This window comes from Phyllobates terribilis, unplaced genomic scaffold (assembly GCF_046119375.1).
Source record: "Phyllobates terribilis strain yellow unplaced genomic scaffold, ASM4611937v1 Scaffold_3__8_contigs__length_932513732, whole genome shotgun sequence".
Lineage (NCBI taxonomy): Eukaryota > Metazoa > Chordata > Amphibia > Anura > Dendrobatidae > Phyllobates > Phyllobates terribilis.
Window position 1 is genome coordinate 344,787,240 of NW_027362763.1, and position 20,156 is coordinate 344,807,395.

The 20,156-nt window shown below is 46.8% G+C and overlaps 1 protein-coding gene across 9 annotated transcripts in view; it reads left to right on the top strand.

Moving 5' to 3' along the window:
• The window catches only part of LOC141259357 (uncharacterized), a 374,844-nt gene that overhangs the window by 222,959 nt on the left and 131,729 nt on the right, over positions 1 to 20,156 (top strand). For 8 of the 9 annotated variants that reach the window (XM_073675221.1, XM_073675224.1, XM_073675223.1 and 5 more), the window contains one exon: positions 18,522 to 18,644. The exons of the other annotated variant lie outside the window; for it this stretch is intronic. In XM_073675221.1, the coding sequence (XP_073531322.1) occupies positions 18,522 to 18,644 (123 nt within the window). The remainder of the gene's footprint in view (positions 1 to 18,521; positions 18,645 to 20,156) is intronic. 9 annotated transcript variants of the gene reach the window in all.

The following is a 20,156-nucleotide window of genomic DNA, read 5'->3' on the forward strand; positions in this document are numbered from 1 at the left end:
CTTGGTGAGGACACAGAAGTCTTGCCTCTTTGCAGTCTGGCACACATGGCTGAGTTTATGCCTTTCCCGTGACCCTCGCGTTCTCCAAGTTTTGGGTGACAGTCATTATTGGATGGTGACACTTCTAGACCCACGCTACAAGGAGAACTTTCTGTCTCGTATTCCCTTGCAGGACAGGCCTAATAAAATAGTGCAGTACGAGAAGGCCCTTGTTGTGGAATTATTAAAAAAATTCCCATCTGAAAATTCTGGCAGCAGAGCTCACAGCTCATTGGACAACCAAGGAGTACAGGCGAGAGACACACAAATGCAATCTAGCAGAGGCAGAGGAACACTGTCAAAGTTCTGGGACAGTTTTCTCAGACACTCCCATCGCACAAGCCCTGATGCACGGGGCTCTCTCTAAAGGAGGGAAAAGTTGCAGAAGATGCTGAAGGAGTACCTTGCCGACGGTACCAACGTCCTCCGTGATTCCTCTGTGCCTTATAATTATTGGGTATCCAAGCTGGACATGTGACATGAACTGGCTCTCTACGCCTTGGAGTTCCTGGCCTGCCCTGCCACTAGTGTTTTGTCAGAGCAGGTTTTTAGTGCCGACGGTGGAATTATAACCGATAGGCGCATCCGCCTGTCAACTGAAAATGCTGACAGGCTGATTACGCGCCACCTGGGCTGTGGGGTACCCGGTGCCGGGCTGGTGGATGCTGGGGGGAATGTCACAGTGGCGGTGACCTGGTCCGTGACCCAGGGTGGTCAATAAAAGGGGTTATATATAGGGGATTTATAGAGTTTTTATAGAGTCGTGACGCCACCTGTGGAATGCGGCTAAAGGGAGCCGCCGCTGCGGGGCAGGTCCTCTGAAGCTGATGTTACTGCAGCAGGGATGGTGTGGCTCTCCACAGGAAGAGCTAGCTTCAGGGCAGTGTAGATGTTGTGCTGGCCTTTGTATTGCAGGGGTTGATGGCGCAGCAAGAAACACAGAGACAAAGAAGTGCAGTCCTCAGGGTCTTTACTCACGGTTATTGCAGTCCAAGTTACAGACGTCAAAGTAATTTCCCGTGCCGTGCTGCGTTTACTCAGTGAGGGGTTCAGTCCACCCCCAGATAGCTCCGGAGTACTTAGCAGGGCTCCCTTCTGTGTGTCCTCGCTCTCTGGCTTTCTTCCTGCACCTCACACCTAGTGTCTCCAATCCAGTACCCACGAGCCTTGGCGGGCGACGTCTGTTCCGTCCCTTGGGTCCTATATAGCTACCTTCTCGGTGAGACTGGCGTGGACTTGCGGCTACAGGACATAAAGTACTGCAGCCTCCGGTTTCTAACTGAGACTTGCAATCTTCTACTAGTTGAGGGACCGGTTCCCCTTAGATGGCCTGACCCCTCCACCACCGGGCAGATGCGGGCGTACGGGTGGCCTTCTGCACGGCCCGTACCCCTAGGGTCCTTTCTTGAATCCTGGAGCCTTTCTCCTGCTCCCTTCTCTCCTTCTCCTAGCCTTGGGTCTCACTGCATAGGCCCGCCTCTGAAGCAGAGCTCCTGCAGAGCCTCTGCTCCTTTCACTTTCCTCCTCTGACTAATCTGACTTTCTAAGATGGCTTCTCTACTTACAGTGCCTACAAGTAGTATTCAACCCCCTGCAGATTTAGCTGGTTGACACATGCGGAATTAACTTGGCATTGTGACATTTGTACTGTAGATCAGCCTGGAAGTGGGAAATGCACTGCAGCAAATATTGTTTTTTTTGTTTTTTTTTTTAAAAAACGTTAAAAGTTAATTCAGTGTCATTTATTATTCAACCCCTCAAACCACAAGAATTCTGTTTGGTCCCCCTAAAGTATTAAGAAGTAGTTCAGGCACCAAGAATAATAAGCTTCACATGTGTGGATTAAAGATCTCTTTTGCCAGCCTTTTCTGACTATTTAAGACCCTCCCCAAACTTGTGAACAGCACTCAGACATTGTCAACATGGGAAAGACAAAGGAGCATTCCAAGGCCATCAGAGACAAGATCGTGGAGGGTCACAAGGCTGGCAAGGGGTACAAAACCCTTTCCAAGGAGTTGGGCCTATCTGTCTCCACTGTTGGGAGCATCATCCGTAAGTGGAAGGCTTATGGAACTACTGTTAGCCTTCCACGGCCTGGACAGCCTTTGAAAGTGTCCTCCCATGCCGAGGCCAGGCTTGTCCGAAGAGTCAAGGCTAACCCAAGGACAACAAGGAAGGAGCTCTGGGAAGATCTCATGGCAGTGGGGACATTGGTTTCAGTCAATACCATAAGTAACGTACTCCACCGCAATGGTCTCCGTTCCAGACGAGCCCGTAAGGTACCTTTACTTTCAAAGCGTCATGTCAAGGCTCGTCTACAGTTTGCTCATGATCACTTGGAGGACTCTGAGACAGACTGGTTCAAGGTTCTATGGTCTGATGAGACCAAGATCGAGATCTTTGGTGCCAACCACACACGTGACGTTTGGAGACAGGATGGCACTGCATACGACCCCAAGAATACCATCCCTACAGTCAAGCATGGTGGTGGCAGCATCATGCTGTGGGGCTGTTTCTCAGCCAAGGGGCCTGGCCATCTGGTCCGCATCCATGGGAAGATGGATAGCACGGCCTACCTAGAGATTTTGGCCAAGAACCTCCGCTCCTTCATCAAGGATCTTAAGATGAGTCGTAATTTCATCTTCCAACAAGACAACGACCCAAAGCACACAGCCAAGAAAACCAAGGCCTGGTTCAAGAGGGAAAAAGTCAAGGTGTTGGAGTGGCCTAGTCAGTCTCCTGACCTTAACTCAATTGAAAACTTGTGGAAGGAGCTCAAGAATAAAGTCCACATGAGACACCCAAAGAACCTAGATAACTTGGAGAAGATCTGCATGGAGGAGTGGGCCAAGATAACTCCACAGACCTGTGCCTGCCTGATCAGGTCTTATAAAAGATGATTTTTAGCTGTAATTGCAAACAAGGGTTATTCCACAAAATATTAAACATAGGGGTTGTATAATAATTGACCCACACTTTTGTAGTGCCGGCGTCCCTGCCCTCTGCTAGGCAGGGACGCTGTTCCCCTCACCGCTCTGCTCCGTGCCCGGCGTCCCTCTCCCGCTCTGCTGGCAGCGCGCGCTCCTTCCCGGCCACTGTGCTTAGGGCGCGCGCGCGCGCCCTCCCTCCCTCTTAAAGGGGCCGCGCGCGCCGTCCTAAGGAGTCCCCGGCCAATGGCCGGAGGACTTTACCATATATAAGGCACCTCCTCCAAAATGGAGGTGCCCGAGCAATGTTGTTGCACCGTTCTACTCTGCTTCAGCCCTCAGGTCCCGTTGCCAGTTACCTGCCAGTTACCTGCCAGATTCCTGCCAGCTTGCTGTCCTAATCCTGCCTGATTTCCTGTTACCTGCCTGCCTGCCTGTGGTCCGACGGTCTGCCTTACAACTCCGGTCAGTCTGTCTAAGGACCAACTTGCCCGCTCACCTGGGAGCGCACATCAGCTACCTGCCTGCTTGCCTGAGGTCCGACGGTCTGCCTTACAACTCCGGTCAGTCTGTCTATGGACCAGCTTGCCCGCACACCTGGGAGCGCACATCAGCTACCTGCCTGCTTGCCTGAGGTCCGACGGTCTGCCTTACAACTCCGGTCAGTCTGTCTATGGACCAGCTTGCCCGCTCACCTGGGAGCGCTTCTCCGCTACCTGCCTGCTTGCCTGCCCGGAGGCTCCGCTGTCACGTGCTGTGACCACCAGCTATTCTAGACTCTTGCCCGCTCACCTGGGAGCGCTTCTCCGCTACCTGCCTGCTTGCCTACCTGGAGGCTCCGCCGTCACGTGCTGTGACCACCTGCTATTCCAGAGACTCTCGCTTGCTCACCTGGGAGCACACATCCTCCATCTGCCTTGCTAGCCTACCTGGAGGTTCAGCCATCACAGGTCGTACCTACCCCTTACCTAGAGACTGCCCCGGTCACTTGCCGTGACCTCCAGCCCGTTCTTCCAGAGACTGCCCCGGTCACTTGCCGTGACCTCCAGCCCGTTCTTCCAGAGACTGCCCTGATCACTTGCCATGACCTCCTGCCCGTACACCCAGAGACTGTCCCGGTCACCTGCTGTGACTGCCTGCCTGGTCGCCACCCGCTCCCTTACAAGGACCGCTCCCTTGTATAGTAGCCCAGAGGTTCCGCCTCCCAGACCCGTTACAGTTTGCTCGGGCCATGGAACCCGGTGGCACCCAAGCTCCCTCGCTCTCGGACCTGTGTCATGAACTGTCCCGTCAAAGGTCCCAACAGGAGTCCATCCTGGGTCACCTGCGGAATGTCAATACTCGCCTGGACACTCTGACTGTTCCACCAACAACCTCCGCCAGTGCCATGTCTCGCAATCCGGCAGCTCCGCTGTCCACTAACACCATGATATCCTACCCCGGACCTCGGCTTTCTGCACCTCCTCGCTTCAGAGGCGACTCAGCCCAGGCTCGGGGCTTCATAAATCAGTGCACCCTGCACTTTGAACTATTGTCCCACCAGTTTAACTCCGACCGAGCCAAAATTGCATTCATCATGTCCCATCTCACCGGGGAGGCCCTGGCCTGGCTAAATCCTCTATGAGAGAGAGGAGACCCCCTGGTGTCCAACTTGCCTGCTTTTCTCACGGCTTTCCGGAAAGTCTTCGACGAACCCGGACGGAAGACCTCATCCGCATCATCGTTGCTATGCCTCCGTCAGGAAAGTCTCACCGTGGGCCAATATGCCATACGGTTCCGTACCCTTGCCTCGGAGCTGGCCTGGGATAACGACGCTCTGGTTTCCGTCTTCTGGGAGGGTCTGTCCGGCCGTATTAAAGATGAACTTGCCGGTCGGGACATTCCTACCACTCTCGATGACTTAATAACTCTTGCCACCCGGATTGACCTACGGTTCCAGGAGCGTGCCAGAGAGGTCACCCGTGAGAGGAGGTTACCACGTCTAGCTCCTACTTTTCAGAAACCCGTCACTCCTTCTGTCTCTAACCAGGTACACCCTCCTGAGCCTATGCAGGTCGACCAGACCAAGATGGTCAAGACCCGTCAGGACTTACGCCGTGCCGAGGGGACCTGCTTCTACTGTGGCAGTAAGGAGCACCGTATCCGTGCCTGCCCGGAGAGGTCGGGAAACGCCTGTGTCTAGGTTCGCTCAGAGAGGTCCACCTAGACAAGAATAAATCCTCTCCATCCCTGCTGTTGTCAGTTTCAATCGTCTACGGGGAGAACCGTTATTTCGAACTAGCCCAACTGGACTCTGGAGCAGCCGGGAATCTTATTTCACAGTCCCTGGTAGAGAAATACCGCATCCCCACCAAACCTCTGGCTGTACCCTTGTCTGTTGCTGGCGTGGATGGGGGGCTCTTACCACGCCCCATCCAACTCATCACCGAATCCATTACTCTGCAGGTGGGAATGCTGCATTCTGAAAGTATCTCCTTCCATGTTCTGCCTGGACTCTCTCACGCCCTCTTGCTAGGCCTACCTTGGCTCCAGAAACATGCACCCGTTCTTGACTGGCAGACCGGAGAAGTCCTTCGCTGGGGACAGGGCTGCCATAAGACCTGTCTGGTTCCCGTTCATCCCGTCCGTCCTTCTCCTACCCCAGCTAATCTACCTGGACTTCCGATTCCTTATTGGTCTTATGCTGATGTCTTTAATAAAAAGGAGGCAGAGGCACTACCCCCTCATAGACCATACGACTGCCCTATCGACCTGTTACCTGGTACTTCTACTCCCCGTGGGCGTATTTATCCATTATCCGCTGCTGAGACCCGGTCGATGTCCGAATATATTGAGGAGAATCTGGCCAGGGGATTCATCCGGAAATCTACCTCCCCGGCGGGAGCAGGCTTCTTTTTCGTCAAAAAGAAGGACGGCTCTCTCCGTCCCTGTATAGACTATAGAGGCCTTAACCAGATCACGGTGAAGAATAAGTACCCCCTTCCGCTCATTCCGGAGTTATTTGATCGTCTGAGGGGGGCTAGAATCTTCACCAAACTGGACCTCCGTGGGGCGTACAACCTGGTTCGTATCCGTCAGGGGGATGAATGGAAGACGGCATTCAACACCCGGGACGGCCACTATGAATATCTGGTAATGCCCTTTGGCCTCTGTAACGCTCCTGCCGTCTTTCAAGAGTTGGTCAATGACATCTTCCGGGACCTTCTCTACTCCTGCGTAGTGGTGTACCTGGACGACATCTTGGTCTTCTCTCCGGATCTCCAGACTCACCGGAGGGATGTTCGTCAGGTCCTGCTCAGGCTCAGGCAGAACCATCTCTACGCTAAATATGAGAAGTGCCTCTTTGAGCAGACCTCGCTTCCGTTTCTGGGCTACATTATCTCTCAGACCGGCCTACAAATGGATCCTGAGAAACTGTCTGCCATCGAGAAATGGCCCCGACCAGAGGGGTTGAAGGCTATTCAACGGTTCCTGGGCTTCGCCAACTATTACCGCCTCTTCATCCCGCACTTCTCTTCCCGGACTGCCCCAATTTCCGCGCTCACCCGTAAGGGTACTAATCCCAAAGAGTGGCCGCCCGAAGCAGAGGAGGCCTTTCTTTCCCTAAAACAGGCCTTCTCTTCCGCCCCGGTGCTGCATCGCCCGGACGGCAACAAGCAGTTCTTCCTGGAAGTTGACGCCTCCTCCTCTGGAGCCGGAGCGGTACTTACTCAAAAATCATCTTCCGGGAGAATGGTAACTTGTGGCTTCTTCTCCAAACTCTTCTCCTCTTCTGAGCGCAACTATTCCATAGGAGACCGAGAGTTATTGGCCATCAAGCTGGCGTTGGAGGAGTGGCGTTACCTACTCGAGGGGGCTCTTCATCCGGTAATAATTTACACTGACCACAAGAACTTGGCTTACCTCCAGCATGCCCAGAGACTTAACCCGCGCCAAGCCCGGTGGTCCTTGTTTTTTGCTCGCTTTGATTTTGTTCTTCATTTTCGCCCGGCTGACAAAAACGTCAAAGCAGACGCCTTGTCCCGATCCTTTCTGGTGTCCGATCTCGAGGAAGAACCTAAACATATCATCGATCCCGCCAGAGTAATGCAGGTGGCTCCCATGAGTCTAAATCGTCTCCCTCCCGGTAAGACGTTTGTTTCAGTACCTGATCGGGAGAAGATCCTACACTGGGGCCATTCGTCTAAACTAGCTGGCCACGCCGGTCAGAAAAAGACCCTCCAGCTTATTGCCCGGCACTATTGGTGGCCTACCCTGCACAAGGACATAATAGACTTTGTTTCTGCCTGTGTGTCCTGCGCCCGCAACAAAGTCCCGAGACATCTGCCAGCCGGACGCCTCCTTCCGCTTCCTGTACCTGCTGCCCCCTGGCAGCATATAGCAATGGACTTTATAACTGATCTCCCCGTCTCTGCCGGTTGTACGGTCATTTGGGTGGTCGCTGACCGCTTTTCCAAGATGGCTCACTTTATTCCCCTGCCAGGCCTTCCGTCTGCACCCGAGCTGGCTAAAGACTTTATCCGCCACATCTTCCGTCTTCATGGCCTGCCCCTCCACATCGTGTCGGATCGTGGGGTACAGTTCACCTCACGTTTCTGGAGAGCCACTTGTAAACTACTAGACGTCACCCTGGACTTCTCTTCCGCTTACCACCCACAGTCCAATGGTCAAATGGAGCGGATCAATCAGAACCTGACCAGTTACCTCCGGCACTTCGTTAATGCCCACCATTCTGACTGGGTGGATCTCCTACCATGGGCCGAGTTCTCTTATAATAATCACGAGAGCGAATCCTCCTCCAAATCCCCGTTTTTTGTAGTCTTTGGTCAGCATCCTCGGATTCCTTTTCCTGTCTCCACCTCTGTGGACAACCCGGCTGCGGAATCTCTCGTTAGCAAATTTTCCTCCATATGGGAGAGTACCCGGTCCGCACTCCTTCTGTCATCCGAGCGTATGAAAAGACACGCTGACAAAAAACGCCTGGATCCTCCACAATTTCGTCCAGGAGATAAAGTCTGGCTCTCATCTAAATATGTTCGACTCAAGATACCTTCTTACAAGTTAGGGCCTCGGTTCATCGGTCCTCTGGAGCTCATCAGTCAGATCAACCCGGTGGCCTATAAATTGAAACTCCCGGCCAACTTACGGATCCCTAACTCCTTCCATGTATCTCTCCTCAAACCCGTGGTGCTTAACTCTTTTTCCAAGTCTACAGGTACGCCTCCTGCTCCGGTTTCTGCTGAGGACGAGTTTGAGGTAGAGAACATTCTTGCCACCAAAAGGGTAAGAGGAAAGACCTTTTTTCTGGTAGATTGGAAGGGGTTTGGTCCTGAGGAGAGAACGTGGGAGCCCCGGGAGAACATCCATGCCCCTCTCATCCTAGCTAAATTTCTATCTGGCCTAAAAAAGGGGGGGCCTAAAGGGGGGGGTACTGTAGTGCCGGCGTCCCTGCCCTCTGCTAGGCAGGGACGCTGTTCCCCTCACCGCTCTGCTCCGTGCCCGGCGTCCCTCTCCCGCTCTGCTGGCAGCGCGCGCTCCTTCCCGGCCACTGTGCTTAGGGCGCGCGCGCGCGCCCTCCCTCCCTCTTAAAGGGGCCGCGCGCGCCGTCCTAAGAAGTCCCCGGCCAATGGCCGGAGGACTTTACCATATATAAGGCACCTCCTCCAAAATGGAGGTGCCCGAGCAATGTTGTTGCACCGTTCTACTCTGCTTCAGCCCTCAGGTCCCGTTGCCAGTTACCTGCCAGTTACCTGCCAGATTCCTGCCAGCTTGCTGTCCTAATCCTGCCTGATTTCCTGTTACCTGCCTGCCTGCCTGTGGTCCGACGGTCTGCCTTACAACTCCGGTCAGTCTGTCTAAGGACCAACTTGCCCGCTCACCTGGGAGCTCACATCAGCTACCTGCCTGCTTGCCTGAGGTCCGACGGTCTGCCTTACAACTCCGGTCAGTCTGTCTATGGACCAGCTTGCCCGCTCACCTGGGAGCGCTTCTCCGCTACCTGCCTGCTTGCCTGCCCGGAGGCTCCGCTGTCACGTGCTGTGACCACCAGCTATTCCAGACTCTTGCCCGCTCACCTGGGAGCGCTTCTCCGCTACCTGCCTGCTTGCCTACCTGGAGGCTCCGCCGTCACGTGCTGTGACCACCTGCTATTCCAGAGACTCTCGCTTGCTCACCTGGGAGCACACATCCTCCATCTGCCTTGCTAGCCTACCTGGAGGTTCAGCCATCACAGGTCGTACCTACCCCTTACCTAGAGACTGCCCCGGTCACTTGCCGTGACCTCCAGCCCGTTCTTCCAGAGACTGCCCTGATCACTTGCCGTGACCTCCTGCCCGTACACCCAGAGACTGTCCCGGTCACCTGCTGTGACTGCCTGCCTGGTCGCCACCCGCTCCCTTACAAGGACCGCTCCCTTGTATAGTAGCCCAGAGGTTCCGCCTCCCAGACCCGTTACAACTTTTATGTTTAAAATTTAATAAAATTCAACTGAGCAACATAACTTTTTGGTTTGTAAGATTTATGCTTCTGTGCATAAATCCTACTCTCGTTTGCAGTTTGAAGGCTCTAACTTATTTGCATCTTATCAAACCAGCTAAATCTGCAGGGGGTTGAATACTACTTGTAGGCACTGTATATGTTCCTTCTATGTGCTCCCCTTAACTGCTTCCTCCACCCACACCCGCTACATGGTTCCCCTTACCAGCTAGGTTCCCCCCACTCCAGCCAGGAAAGGGGCTCAGCAAGTACGAGGGAGGCATCTTGCCCCTCCTGCTGGCCTGGAGTGGTGTGTTGGATGCAGGTGTTAGGGTCCTGAGCTGTACTCCTTCCTTACCTAAGAGTGAGATGCCACATCTCTGGCTGAGATGCAACACCTCTGTGGCGATCGAACCCTCAGGGGTGCCACACTGACTCTTATAAAAATGAATAAGGGCTGGACTGGTCCAGACTTCTCAACACCACTGAATGATAGCAGCATAACATAAACTCAAATACAATGTATTTTTTTGGGAGGTCTAACTATTCCCATGCACCTCTGTCTTCACACCCAGACATGGGTATACGCTTCCTGATTTTGTCTATTTGCTCTTGTCCTCCTCCTTCTCCGCATCCTCATCCTCCACCACCATATCACCACCAAATGTACCATATCAACACATCTACGTCTTTTAATATTAATAATCCCCTACAGCTAGAATGCACAACAGACAATAATAAAAATCAAACAAGCTTTATTAAGTAAAATAGACAGACAAATATGGGATAATACAGAATCCAACAGGTGTTTGTATACAGGATAAAGTGCCAAGACAAAAAATAAATAAATACACAAAATCATGGGAACATATATAATATATTATGAGTAGCAAATAATGGTAAAGACTTGAAAAAACCCAAGAAAATGTTTAAAAATTGTTATTTAATATATGGTGGGTACATACATCCACAATCACAGGATGTATGATATAAATATCAAGGGCTCAAAAAGTGGGATTGTGAATGAAAAGAGAAAAAAGAGGGTCTTCAAAATTTGCATAAATCACAAAATTGTGAAAATAAATAATTGTGATATTTCCCATAGTAGTAACAGGGTAAAGTGACAGTGCTAGTAATAGTGCAAATATGCAAGAATAAATAAAGGGAAAGTAATTCAACAATTAAGGTATAATACCCACAGTTAGAGCAATGAATCCCTCATATAATAAGGAGGGAAGCAGATAAAAAATGCAGTAAAATAAGCATGCTTACCACCAGTGTGTAGGCACTGAACCCCGCGTATCCCGACGCGCGTTTCGCCTTGCTGGCTTTAACGAGGGATGATAGAAACGGGTATGGGATCATTAAATAGAGTCCATTGGAATAGAGGTGAATGATTATGGACCCCCACAGCAGGTGATCGTGCGGGGCCGTCCACAGGCCCTGGCCCCATTTCCGCATCACGTGACGCGACCCAAAGGTCGCGGCACAGGAGCGGAAATGACGTGAGGATGCGTTCCACCGTGGAACGCACGGCACCACCCCCACATCACGCGACGCGACCAAAGGTCGCGACACAGGAGCGGAAATTACGTCAGGGTGTGCTCCACCGTGAAACGCACGGCGTCACCTCCACACCACGCGACGCGACCAAAGGCCACGGCACAAGAGCGGAAATGACATCAAAGTGCGCTCCACCGTGGAACGCATATTGAAGATGAAATAACGGGGACGGTCAAAAAGGAGTGATAAAAGCGAAGAGTGAAGTATAAACAGATGATATATCACTAGAGAGCATATTGAGAAGTGTAGCCCGATGGAGAATAATCAAAATTAAGTACACAGTGATCTCATGACCAGAAAATGGTATATATATATATCCAAAAGGTGACAAATATTAAGTGAAAAAATAAAAAGACCGATACAGACATAGTAAACAGAGAAAGTGAAAACTAAAAAATAAATAAAAAATAAAAATAAATATAAATAAAATAAGTAAAAAAATAAAGAGAATCATAAATAATGAATAAAATAAACAAAGTTACATATAATGACATTATGTCCATCCAAGAACAACTGTTGAAGGAGTTAAGCCCAGAAGAGGGGAAAGTGCAATTGATGTATAATCTGTGCAAAGAAGATGACCATCCGTCCAAATGAGTAAATTCCGGCCAAAGGAATAAAAGATGTTTAGTTGGCGAAAGAACTACAAAATAAACAAAAATTAAAACCTTATAGAATAAAAAAGTAAAATAGATAAAAAACAAATGAAAACAAAGACCATATAACAGAGACAAAAAACTCAAAGAAAAGGTACAAAACTTACCATTTCATTAAGACCCCTTGGGGTGAGGGTATCCAAGAGAGTAATCCATTTTACTTCCTTCTGTGCAAGAATTTTCTTCCAATTTCCGCCCCTCTGGTCTAAATAGACTCGATCGATGCCCCTGACTAATAACTTCGAACTGTCACATTTATGGTAGTATTTAAAGTGGCGTGGTAACGTCTTTAATTCTGAAGAATCAGAGCTCCCTTTGGCCGCCTCGATGTCTAACACATGTTCTCTAACACGTCTTCTGAGTTCACGTGTAGTTAGACCCACGTAATATTTGTTACAGGGACAGTTGGCTAGGTAAATAATGCCAATGGTTTTACAAGAAATAGTATGAGTAATTTTATAATTCTTTGTCATGGATGAATCTGTGAAGGAATCCGTTTTGGCAATGTTTGGACAGGCAACACAGGATCCACAAGGTTTACAGCCCCATTTGGGCTTTCCAGTATTGAAAATTGTTTTTGGTCATCTTTTTTGATGTAACTTTGTACTAGTAAGTCCTTTAAGTTATGTGAACGACGGTAAGTAATTGCTGGATATTTTGTAATATAATTGACAAGGATGGGATCCAAGGTAAGTATGTTCCAGTATTTCTTAAGACTCGCCCACATGTCTTTATTTCCAGAATTATATGTAGATATAAATCTAACAATGTCATTATCCTTCCTTGGCTTAGTGTTGTATAAAAGTGTATTCCTTTTTGTGAATCTTGCACGACGATAGCCTCGTTGTATAGATTTATTCGAGTAACCACGTTCTTGGAAACATTTGATAAGGTCCTGTGATTGTTTCTCAAAATCATAGTCATTAGAGCAAATCCTGCGCATGCGTAAGAATTGGCCTATCGATATACTGTCGATGAGTTTCCTCGGATGCGAAGAGTCTGCGCGCAGTAAAGAATTAGCAGTCGTTTCCTTTCTAAAAACATCTGTTTGGATGGTGCCCGAGGTGTCAATCTCCAATCGTACATCTAAAAAATCAATATTTTTGCGTCCCATCTTGTAAGTTAATTTGATGTTCAAAGTATTATTGTTCAAGGATTGCATGAAGATTGAAAGTTCATCATTTGTGCCCTGCCATAAAAACAAAACATCATCTATGAAACGATGTCATGACAGGACTTTTTCCGAATGAGGCTGGGAATCAGATGAAAAAATGTCCTTCTCCCACAGCCCCAGGAACAGGTTAGCGTAAGAGGGCGCACAGGCTGCCCCCATTGCTGTACTCCGGAGCTGTAGGAAAAAAGATCCATCAAAAAGAAAAAAATTATGTGTCAAGGCAAATGCCAAGAGATCAAGGACAAAATTGATAAATGAAGCATCATGCTTGGACATTTCTAAAAAATATCTGGCCGATCGTAAACCATCACTGTGATTGATGGATGTGTATAGAGATTCTACGTCACATACAACAATCACCGTATTGGTGTCGACAATTAATCCATCCATCTTCTTGAGAAAATCAGAAGTATCTTTAAGATAAGAAGGCAGTGTCTCGACCAGGGGTCTGAGAGTATAGTCAATGAAACAGCAAATAGGCTCACACATCTACGTCTCTTGCAAGGGACATTGGAGTTCCTCCAAATTTTTGGCAGCCATTACTTCACTGCACAGGCAAACAGTATGGGAGACCCACTTCCTAATAACATTGTTTTCAGGAAGGCTTCCGACCTCTACGTCTCTTGCAAGGGGCATTGGAGTTGTTCCAAATTTTGGCAGCCGTTGCTTCACTGCGTAGCCAAACCGTATAGGAGACACACTTCCTAATAATGGGAGCATTTTTTGCAGGAGGCCCTCCAACCTCTACGTCTCTTGCAAGGGGCATTGGAGTTCCTCCAAATTTTTGGCAGCCGTTGCTTCACTGCATAGGCAAACAGTATGGGAGACACACTTCCTACTAATGGGAGCATTTTTTGCAGGAGGCCCTCCAACTTCTACGTCTCTTGCAAGGGGCATTGGAGTTCCTCCAAACTTTTGGCAGCAGTTGATTCACTGCATAGGCAAACGGTATGGGAAACACACTTCCTAATAATGGGAACATTGTTTTCAGGATGCCCTCTGACCTCTACGTCTCTTGCAAGGGGCCTTTGGAGTTCCTTCAAATTTTTCGCAGCCATTGTTTCACTGCATAGGCAAACAGTATGGGAGGCACACTACCTAATAATGGGAGCATTTTTTGCAGGAGGCCCTCCAACCTCTACGTCTCTTGCAAGGGGCATTGGAGTTCCTCCAAATTTTTGGCAGCCATTGCTTCACTGCATAGGCAAACAGTATGGGAGACACACTTCCTAACAATGGGAGTATTTTTTGCAGGAGGCCCTCCGACCTCTACGTCTTTTGCAAGGGGCATTGGAGTCCCTCCACATTTTTGGCAGCCGTTGCTTCACTGCATAGGCAAACAGTATGGAAGACACACGTCCTAATAACGGGAGCATTTTTTGCAGGAGTCCCTTCCACCTCTACATCTCGTGCAAGGGGAATTGGAGTTCCTCCAAATTTTTAGCAGCCATTGCTTCACTGTAAAGGCAAACAGTATGGGAGGCACACTTCCTAATAATGGGAGCATTTTTTGGAGGAGGCCCTCCGACCTCTACGTCTATTGCAAGGGGCATTGGAGTTCCTCCACATTTTTGGCAGCCGTTGCTTCACTGCATAGGCAAACAATATGCGAGACACACTTCCTAATAATGGGAACATTGTTTTCAGGAGGGCCTCCAACCTCTACATCTCTTGCAAGGGGAATGGGAGTTCCTCCAAATTTTTGACAGCCGTTGCTTCACTTCATATGCAATAACAGTATAGGAGACCCACTCGTTATGGGAACAACAAAGCATAGCTGACTGCTGGCCCTTTAAGAATAGTAAGGGCCGCCTGATGGCCCTATAAAAATAGTCTTTGTTACTTTCAGAGTCCCTTCATCATAAATGAAACAGGATATGTCTGATCATGTGTCACACACCACATGGCCAGATAAGGTAGTGAAATGTTAAAATGACATTTACTGGTAAATGTTTTTTTACTGTTTAAAGCAATGCAAAAGTGCAAAAACGCATCAAAAACACTACGTGTGAACATAGCCTAAGGTTTGGAGGAACATTTGTTTTTGGGTTATTTATTTTGCCTTATATACAAGTAATTAGCCTGGAAAAGATGTTCCTTAACATATTTCCCAGGAAAATCCATTTTGGTTTAGTTTTTGTATGTTTTATTGTGCGTCCGTAAAAGTGGCGTAATACCTCTGACAATGTTGTTGACGGCAGTGACCTAGGAATCAGAAATGCTTCCAGGAGTCTTCCCCATGCTGTTCCCTTGTCATTTGAGCACTTTTCGATTTGGACAATTTTTAGTCCCTCTGCAGATCGCCGGGGAGAGCCGCCGGATAAATGCTCGAATTTCCCAAATACTTAAATTGGGCTCGTCACTCGGTCCGAGCACTCAAGCATTCCAATTTGCTCGACTCGAGCAACTAGTACCCGAGCATTTTAGTGCCCTCTCATCACTATTTTTGATAAATCTGGCCTAGACTATCTAGCTTAAGATTACCCCAATTTAACTACTTCTGGACTGTCCATAGACTCTAAATATCAAACCAGTCCACACTTATCTCTGCAATGATGTTCTAAAATGTCAATGTATACTAATTAGCTTGCAGGAGATTGTGCAGCTGTGGGGGCTGGGAGCCGGCTGTAAAACACAGCTATACTCCCTAGAGAGAAGATAAACATGGTTTATTATTATGTTTGCTTTCTAAATATCTCTATACCGGGAGCTGCGCCAATGCTTGCGTATACAGACTTGGATGAGATTAGGAATCACTGACAGTGCTTCCTCCTCTGGACTCACTGGGCATGTAATTGCTGAGTGTAAGGAAGTATTAGGAAATTAGGGAAGAAAGTAGGGGTGTGTTTCTCTTTCTTTTAAGAGTTGCTGCCTGCTTACGATTGGTCAGTATCATACATGGTGAAGAAGTACCCATACCCAGTGAAATCTATCTGATAAAACTCACTTGAACTAAACTAAAATTAACTCATTCAGAGCCAAAAACATCATTTTTTGTACAAAGCATTAAGGTGTGGACAGTTTGATACTCATACCTTTCTGGTAAATTCTCCAAGGTTTTTTTTTTATTTTGCCAGTGTCCAGTCATAACGTTCTTTACTATTAAACAAGTACTTTTATACCATTAAGGTACCCTATATTTTATTTAGCAACATTATTTACATGTATTAATTAAATAAATATATATATATATATATATATATATATTGCTAAAGAAAAATATTTTTGGAACAATATTTTATTTATTCATATAAAAATAATGAGGAATCATAAAAAATACTCTTGCTTAAAATTACTTATATTTTAACTACATCTCTTATGCAGATCTATTTATTTATTTTATTTTTATTTATTTTACTCACTTATATAGCGCCATTAATTCTACAGCACTTTCCAGACATTATGGGCACTGTCCCCATTGGGGCTCACAATCTAGATTCCCTATCAGTATGTCTTTGAAGTGTGGGAGGAAACTGGAGAACCCGGAGGAAACCCACGCAAACACGGGGAGAGCATAAAAAATCAAACTAATCTGTGATTAATTATACTCAACTGACCCCGCCTTTTCAGAGGTCACGCAAATTTAATTAGCCTATGAGTGGTGGCTGTGATGCTTAAAAAGCCAATTTTTCTCCATGTTACCTCTTTACAATGTCAATAACAATAGAGATATTTGGAAAAAGCAACAAAAAAGGTACTACTGTAACCTAGCACAAGGAGTCTAAAAGGTACAAGACTATTTCCAAAGAAATAATTGAAAGGATTTATAAGCTTGCTAAAAAAATCATTATTCTCGGCAGTAAAGATCCTATGTGAAGAGAACGTTCGAGATCTACATATAATGTATAAAACAGTCAATTTTTTCCTTTCTCTGCCATGCTTGTGTATTTTTGGATATGTGCTTTAAGTCACTATTGTATGTGTGTGTATGTGAATAACTTATATATTTATTACACACGCACAGACACATATACATACAGTTGAAACCAGAAGTTCACACACACACACACCATAAAAAGACACATACAGGTGTCTCTCACAAAATCAGAACATTACCAAAAAGTCAATTTATTTCAGTTCTCCAATGCAAAAAGTGAAACTCACATACCATACAGAGTCATCACAAACAGATTGACCCATTTCAAGTGTCCACCTCTGCCAATGTCGACGACCACATCCCTCAGCCAACGAACACATGTCACCATCTCACCAAATCCGAATAATTAACAACAACAAAAAAAACACCTGCAAAGGCTTCCTATGTGTTTAAAAAGGTCCCTTAGTTTGTTTCAGTAGGCTCCACAATCATGGGGAAGACTGCTGACTTGACAGAAGTCCAGAAGGCAGTCATTGACACACTCCACAAGGAGTGTAAGCCACTAAAAGTCATTGCTAAAGAAGCTGGTTGTTCACAGGGTGCTGTATCCAAGCATATTAATGGAAAGTTGAGTGGAAGGAGAAAGTGTGGTAGAAAAAGGTGCACAAGCAACCGAGATAACTGCAGCCTTAAAAGGATTGTTAAGAAAAGGCCATTCAAAAATTTGGGAGAGATTCACAAGGAGTGGACCGCTGCTGGAGTCATTGCTTCAAGAGCCACCACAAAGAGATGTATCCAGGACATGGGCTGCAAGTGTTGCATTCCTTGTGTCAAGCCACTCATGACCAATAGACAACATCAGAAGTGTCTTTCCTTGGCCAAGGAGAAAAAGACATGGACTGTTGCTCAGTGGTCCAATGTGTGGTTGTTAGATAATAATATAGTAATGTAGGTTGAATAAAGACCTAGGTCCATACAGTTCAACCTTTCTCTTATGTATTTTTATAGTTATGAACTACAGACAAACCGAGTGTAACCTGATTCTGTAGTCGTCATCTACTCTTTGCTGTCTGCCTCCTTTTCTTGCAGAGAGAGAAAGAAGGATCTGATGGGGTGTAGTAAGATATCATTGCAGGATCAGACTAATGACAGGTTTTTGTTGAAGAATGTAACCATAGAACTGCATTGGATCTGTACTTACAAGATTATTGGATTTTCTTTTACTGCAAATTACTTAAACATCCGAGGTCCAAAATGTCAGTGCATAGTAGTGGGAGCTGGGATCGAGCTGTCAGAGAAAGTTGAACTCCGCATAGAAAAGGCAAAGATAGTTTATTAGCGCCTTTGCCTTCCCTATGACTGAATGCACTGCGCTGGAGAAGCACTGTATATACAGTAATAGGAAACGCTAATGGTGCATCTTCCTTTGCACCCAGTGGTCAATTGATCGCTGGTTGTAGGAAGCAAGAGCTCCTAGACAGCTCTGCTATATGGCTAGCAGCCTGCATTTCCACTGTAACTGGGGCTAACATACCAGCCATAGTTACAAGGGAAATACAAATATTGACATATTGAAATACCCCCAGAGGTCTTTTATGACCTTATGGGGAGAGGGACGGGGGACACAATTGTATAATTGTACAGTTGTATAAAATAATTTAAAAAAGTAATAAAAAAAATAAATAAATAAAAAGCACACTGTCAATCCAAATCCCTGTTACTAGCCCCGCTCCTGTTGAAAAGAATACAAAAACATGTCTGTTAATTGTCACAGAAAGGGCAATTCTGGACTAAAAATTAAAATAAGTTTTGCATTAAATATTTACAAAATGTAGTCAGAATGTAATGATCATTTATATGTGTTTTTACAGTTGATGAGTGCAAGCTAAATACAACATACTGTGAACATAATTGCCTCAGTTCTGCCGGTGGACCCATTTGCACTTGCAATGAAGGCTACAAAGTGAATGAAGAGAACAGCTCCAAGTGTGATGGTACGGTGTACTCTCTTATGCATTTATAAACATCTTTTGGTAGCAACTTCTTAGCTTTTCAGATACAAATAAAAAAAAAACATAAATCAATTTATTTTATATACTTATTAAAATGTACAGTGGTGGCCAAAAGTATTGGCACCCCTGCAATTCTGTCAGTTAATACTCAGTTTCTTCCTGAAAATGATTGCAATCACAAATTCTTTGGTATTATTATCTTCATTTAATTTGCTTGCAAGGAAAAAACACAAAAGAGAATGAAGCAAAAATCAAATCATTGATCATTTCACACAAAACTTCAAAAATGGGCCAGACAAAAGTTTTGGCACCCTCAGCCTAATACTTGGTTGCACAACCTTTAGCCAAAATAACTGTGAACAACCGCTTCCGGTAACCATCAATGAGTTTCTTACAATGCTCTGCTGGAATTGTAGACCATTCTTCTTTGGAAAACTGCTCCAGGTCCTTGATATTTGAAGGGTGCCTTCTCCAAACTGCCATTTTGAGATCTCTCCACAGGTGTTCTATGGGATTCAGGTCTGGACTCATTGCTGGCCACCTTAGAAGTCTCCAGTGCTTTCTCTCAAACCATTTTATAGTGCTTTTGGAAGTGTGTTTTGGGTCATTGTCCTGCTGGAAGACCCATGACCTCTGAGGGAGACCCAGCTTTCTCACACTGGGCCCTACATTATGCTGCAAAATTTGTTGGTAGTCTTCAGACTTCATAATGCCATGCACACGGTCAAGCAGTCCAGTGCCAGAGGCAGCAAAGAAACCCCAAAACATCAGGGAACCTCCCCCATGTTTGACTGTAGGGACCGTGTTCTTTTCTTTGAATGCCTTTTTTTTTCCTGTACACTCTATGTTGATGCTTTTTCCCAAAAAGCTCTACTTTTGTCTCATCTGACCAGAGAACATTCTTCCAAAACGTTTTAGGCTTTCTCAGGTAAGTTTTGTCAAACTCCAGCCTGGCTTTTTTATGTCTCGGGGTAAGAAGTGGGGTCTTCCTGGGTATCCTACCATACAGTCCATTTTCATTCAGACGCCGACGGATAGTACGGGTTGACACTGTTGTACCCTCGGACTGCAGGGCAGCTTGAAATTGTTTGGATGTTAGTCGAGGTTCTTTATCCACCATCTGCACAATCTTGCGTTGAAATCTCTTGTCAATTTTTCTTTTCCGTCCACATCTAGGGAGGTTAGCCACAGTGCCATGGGCTTTATACTTCTTGATGACGCTGCGCACGGAAGACACAGGAACATTCAGGTCTTTGGAGATGGACTTGTAGCCTTGAGATTGCTCATGCTTCCTCATAATTTGGTTTCTCAAGTCCTCAGACAGTTCTTTGGTCTTCTTTCTTTTCTCTATGCTCAATGTGGTACACACAAGGACACAGGACAGAGGTTGAGTCAACTTTAATCCATGTTAACTGGCTGCAAGTGTGATTTAGTTATTGCCAACACCTGTTAGGTGCCACAGGTAAGTTACAGGTGCTGTTAGTTACACGAATT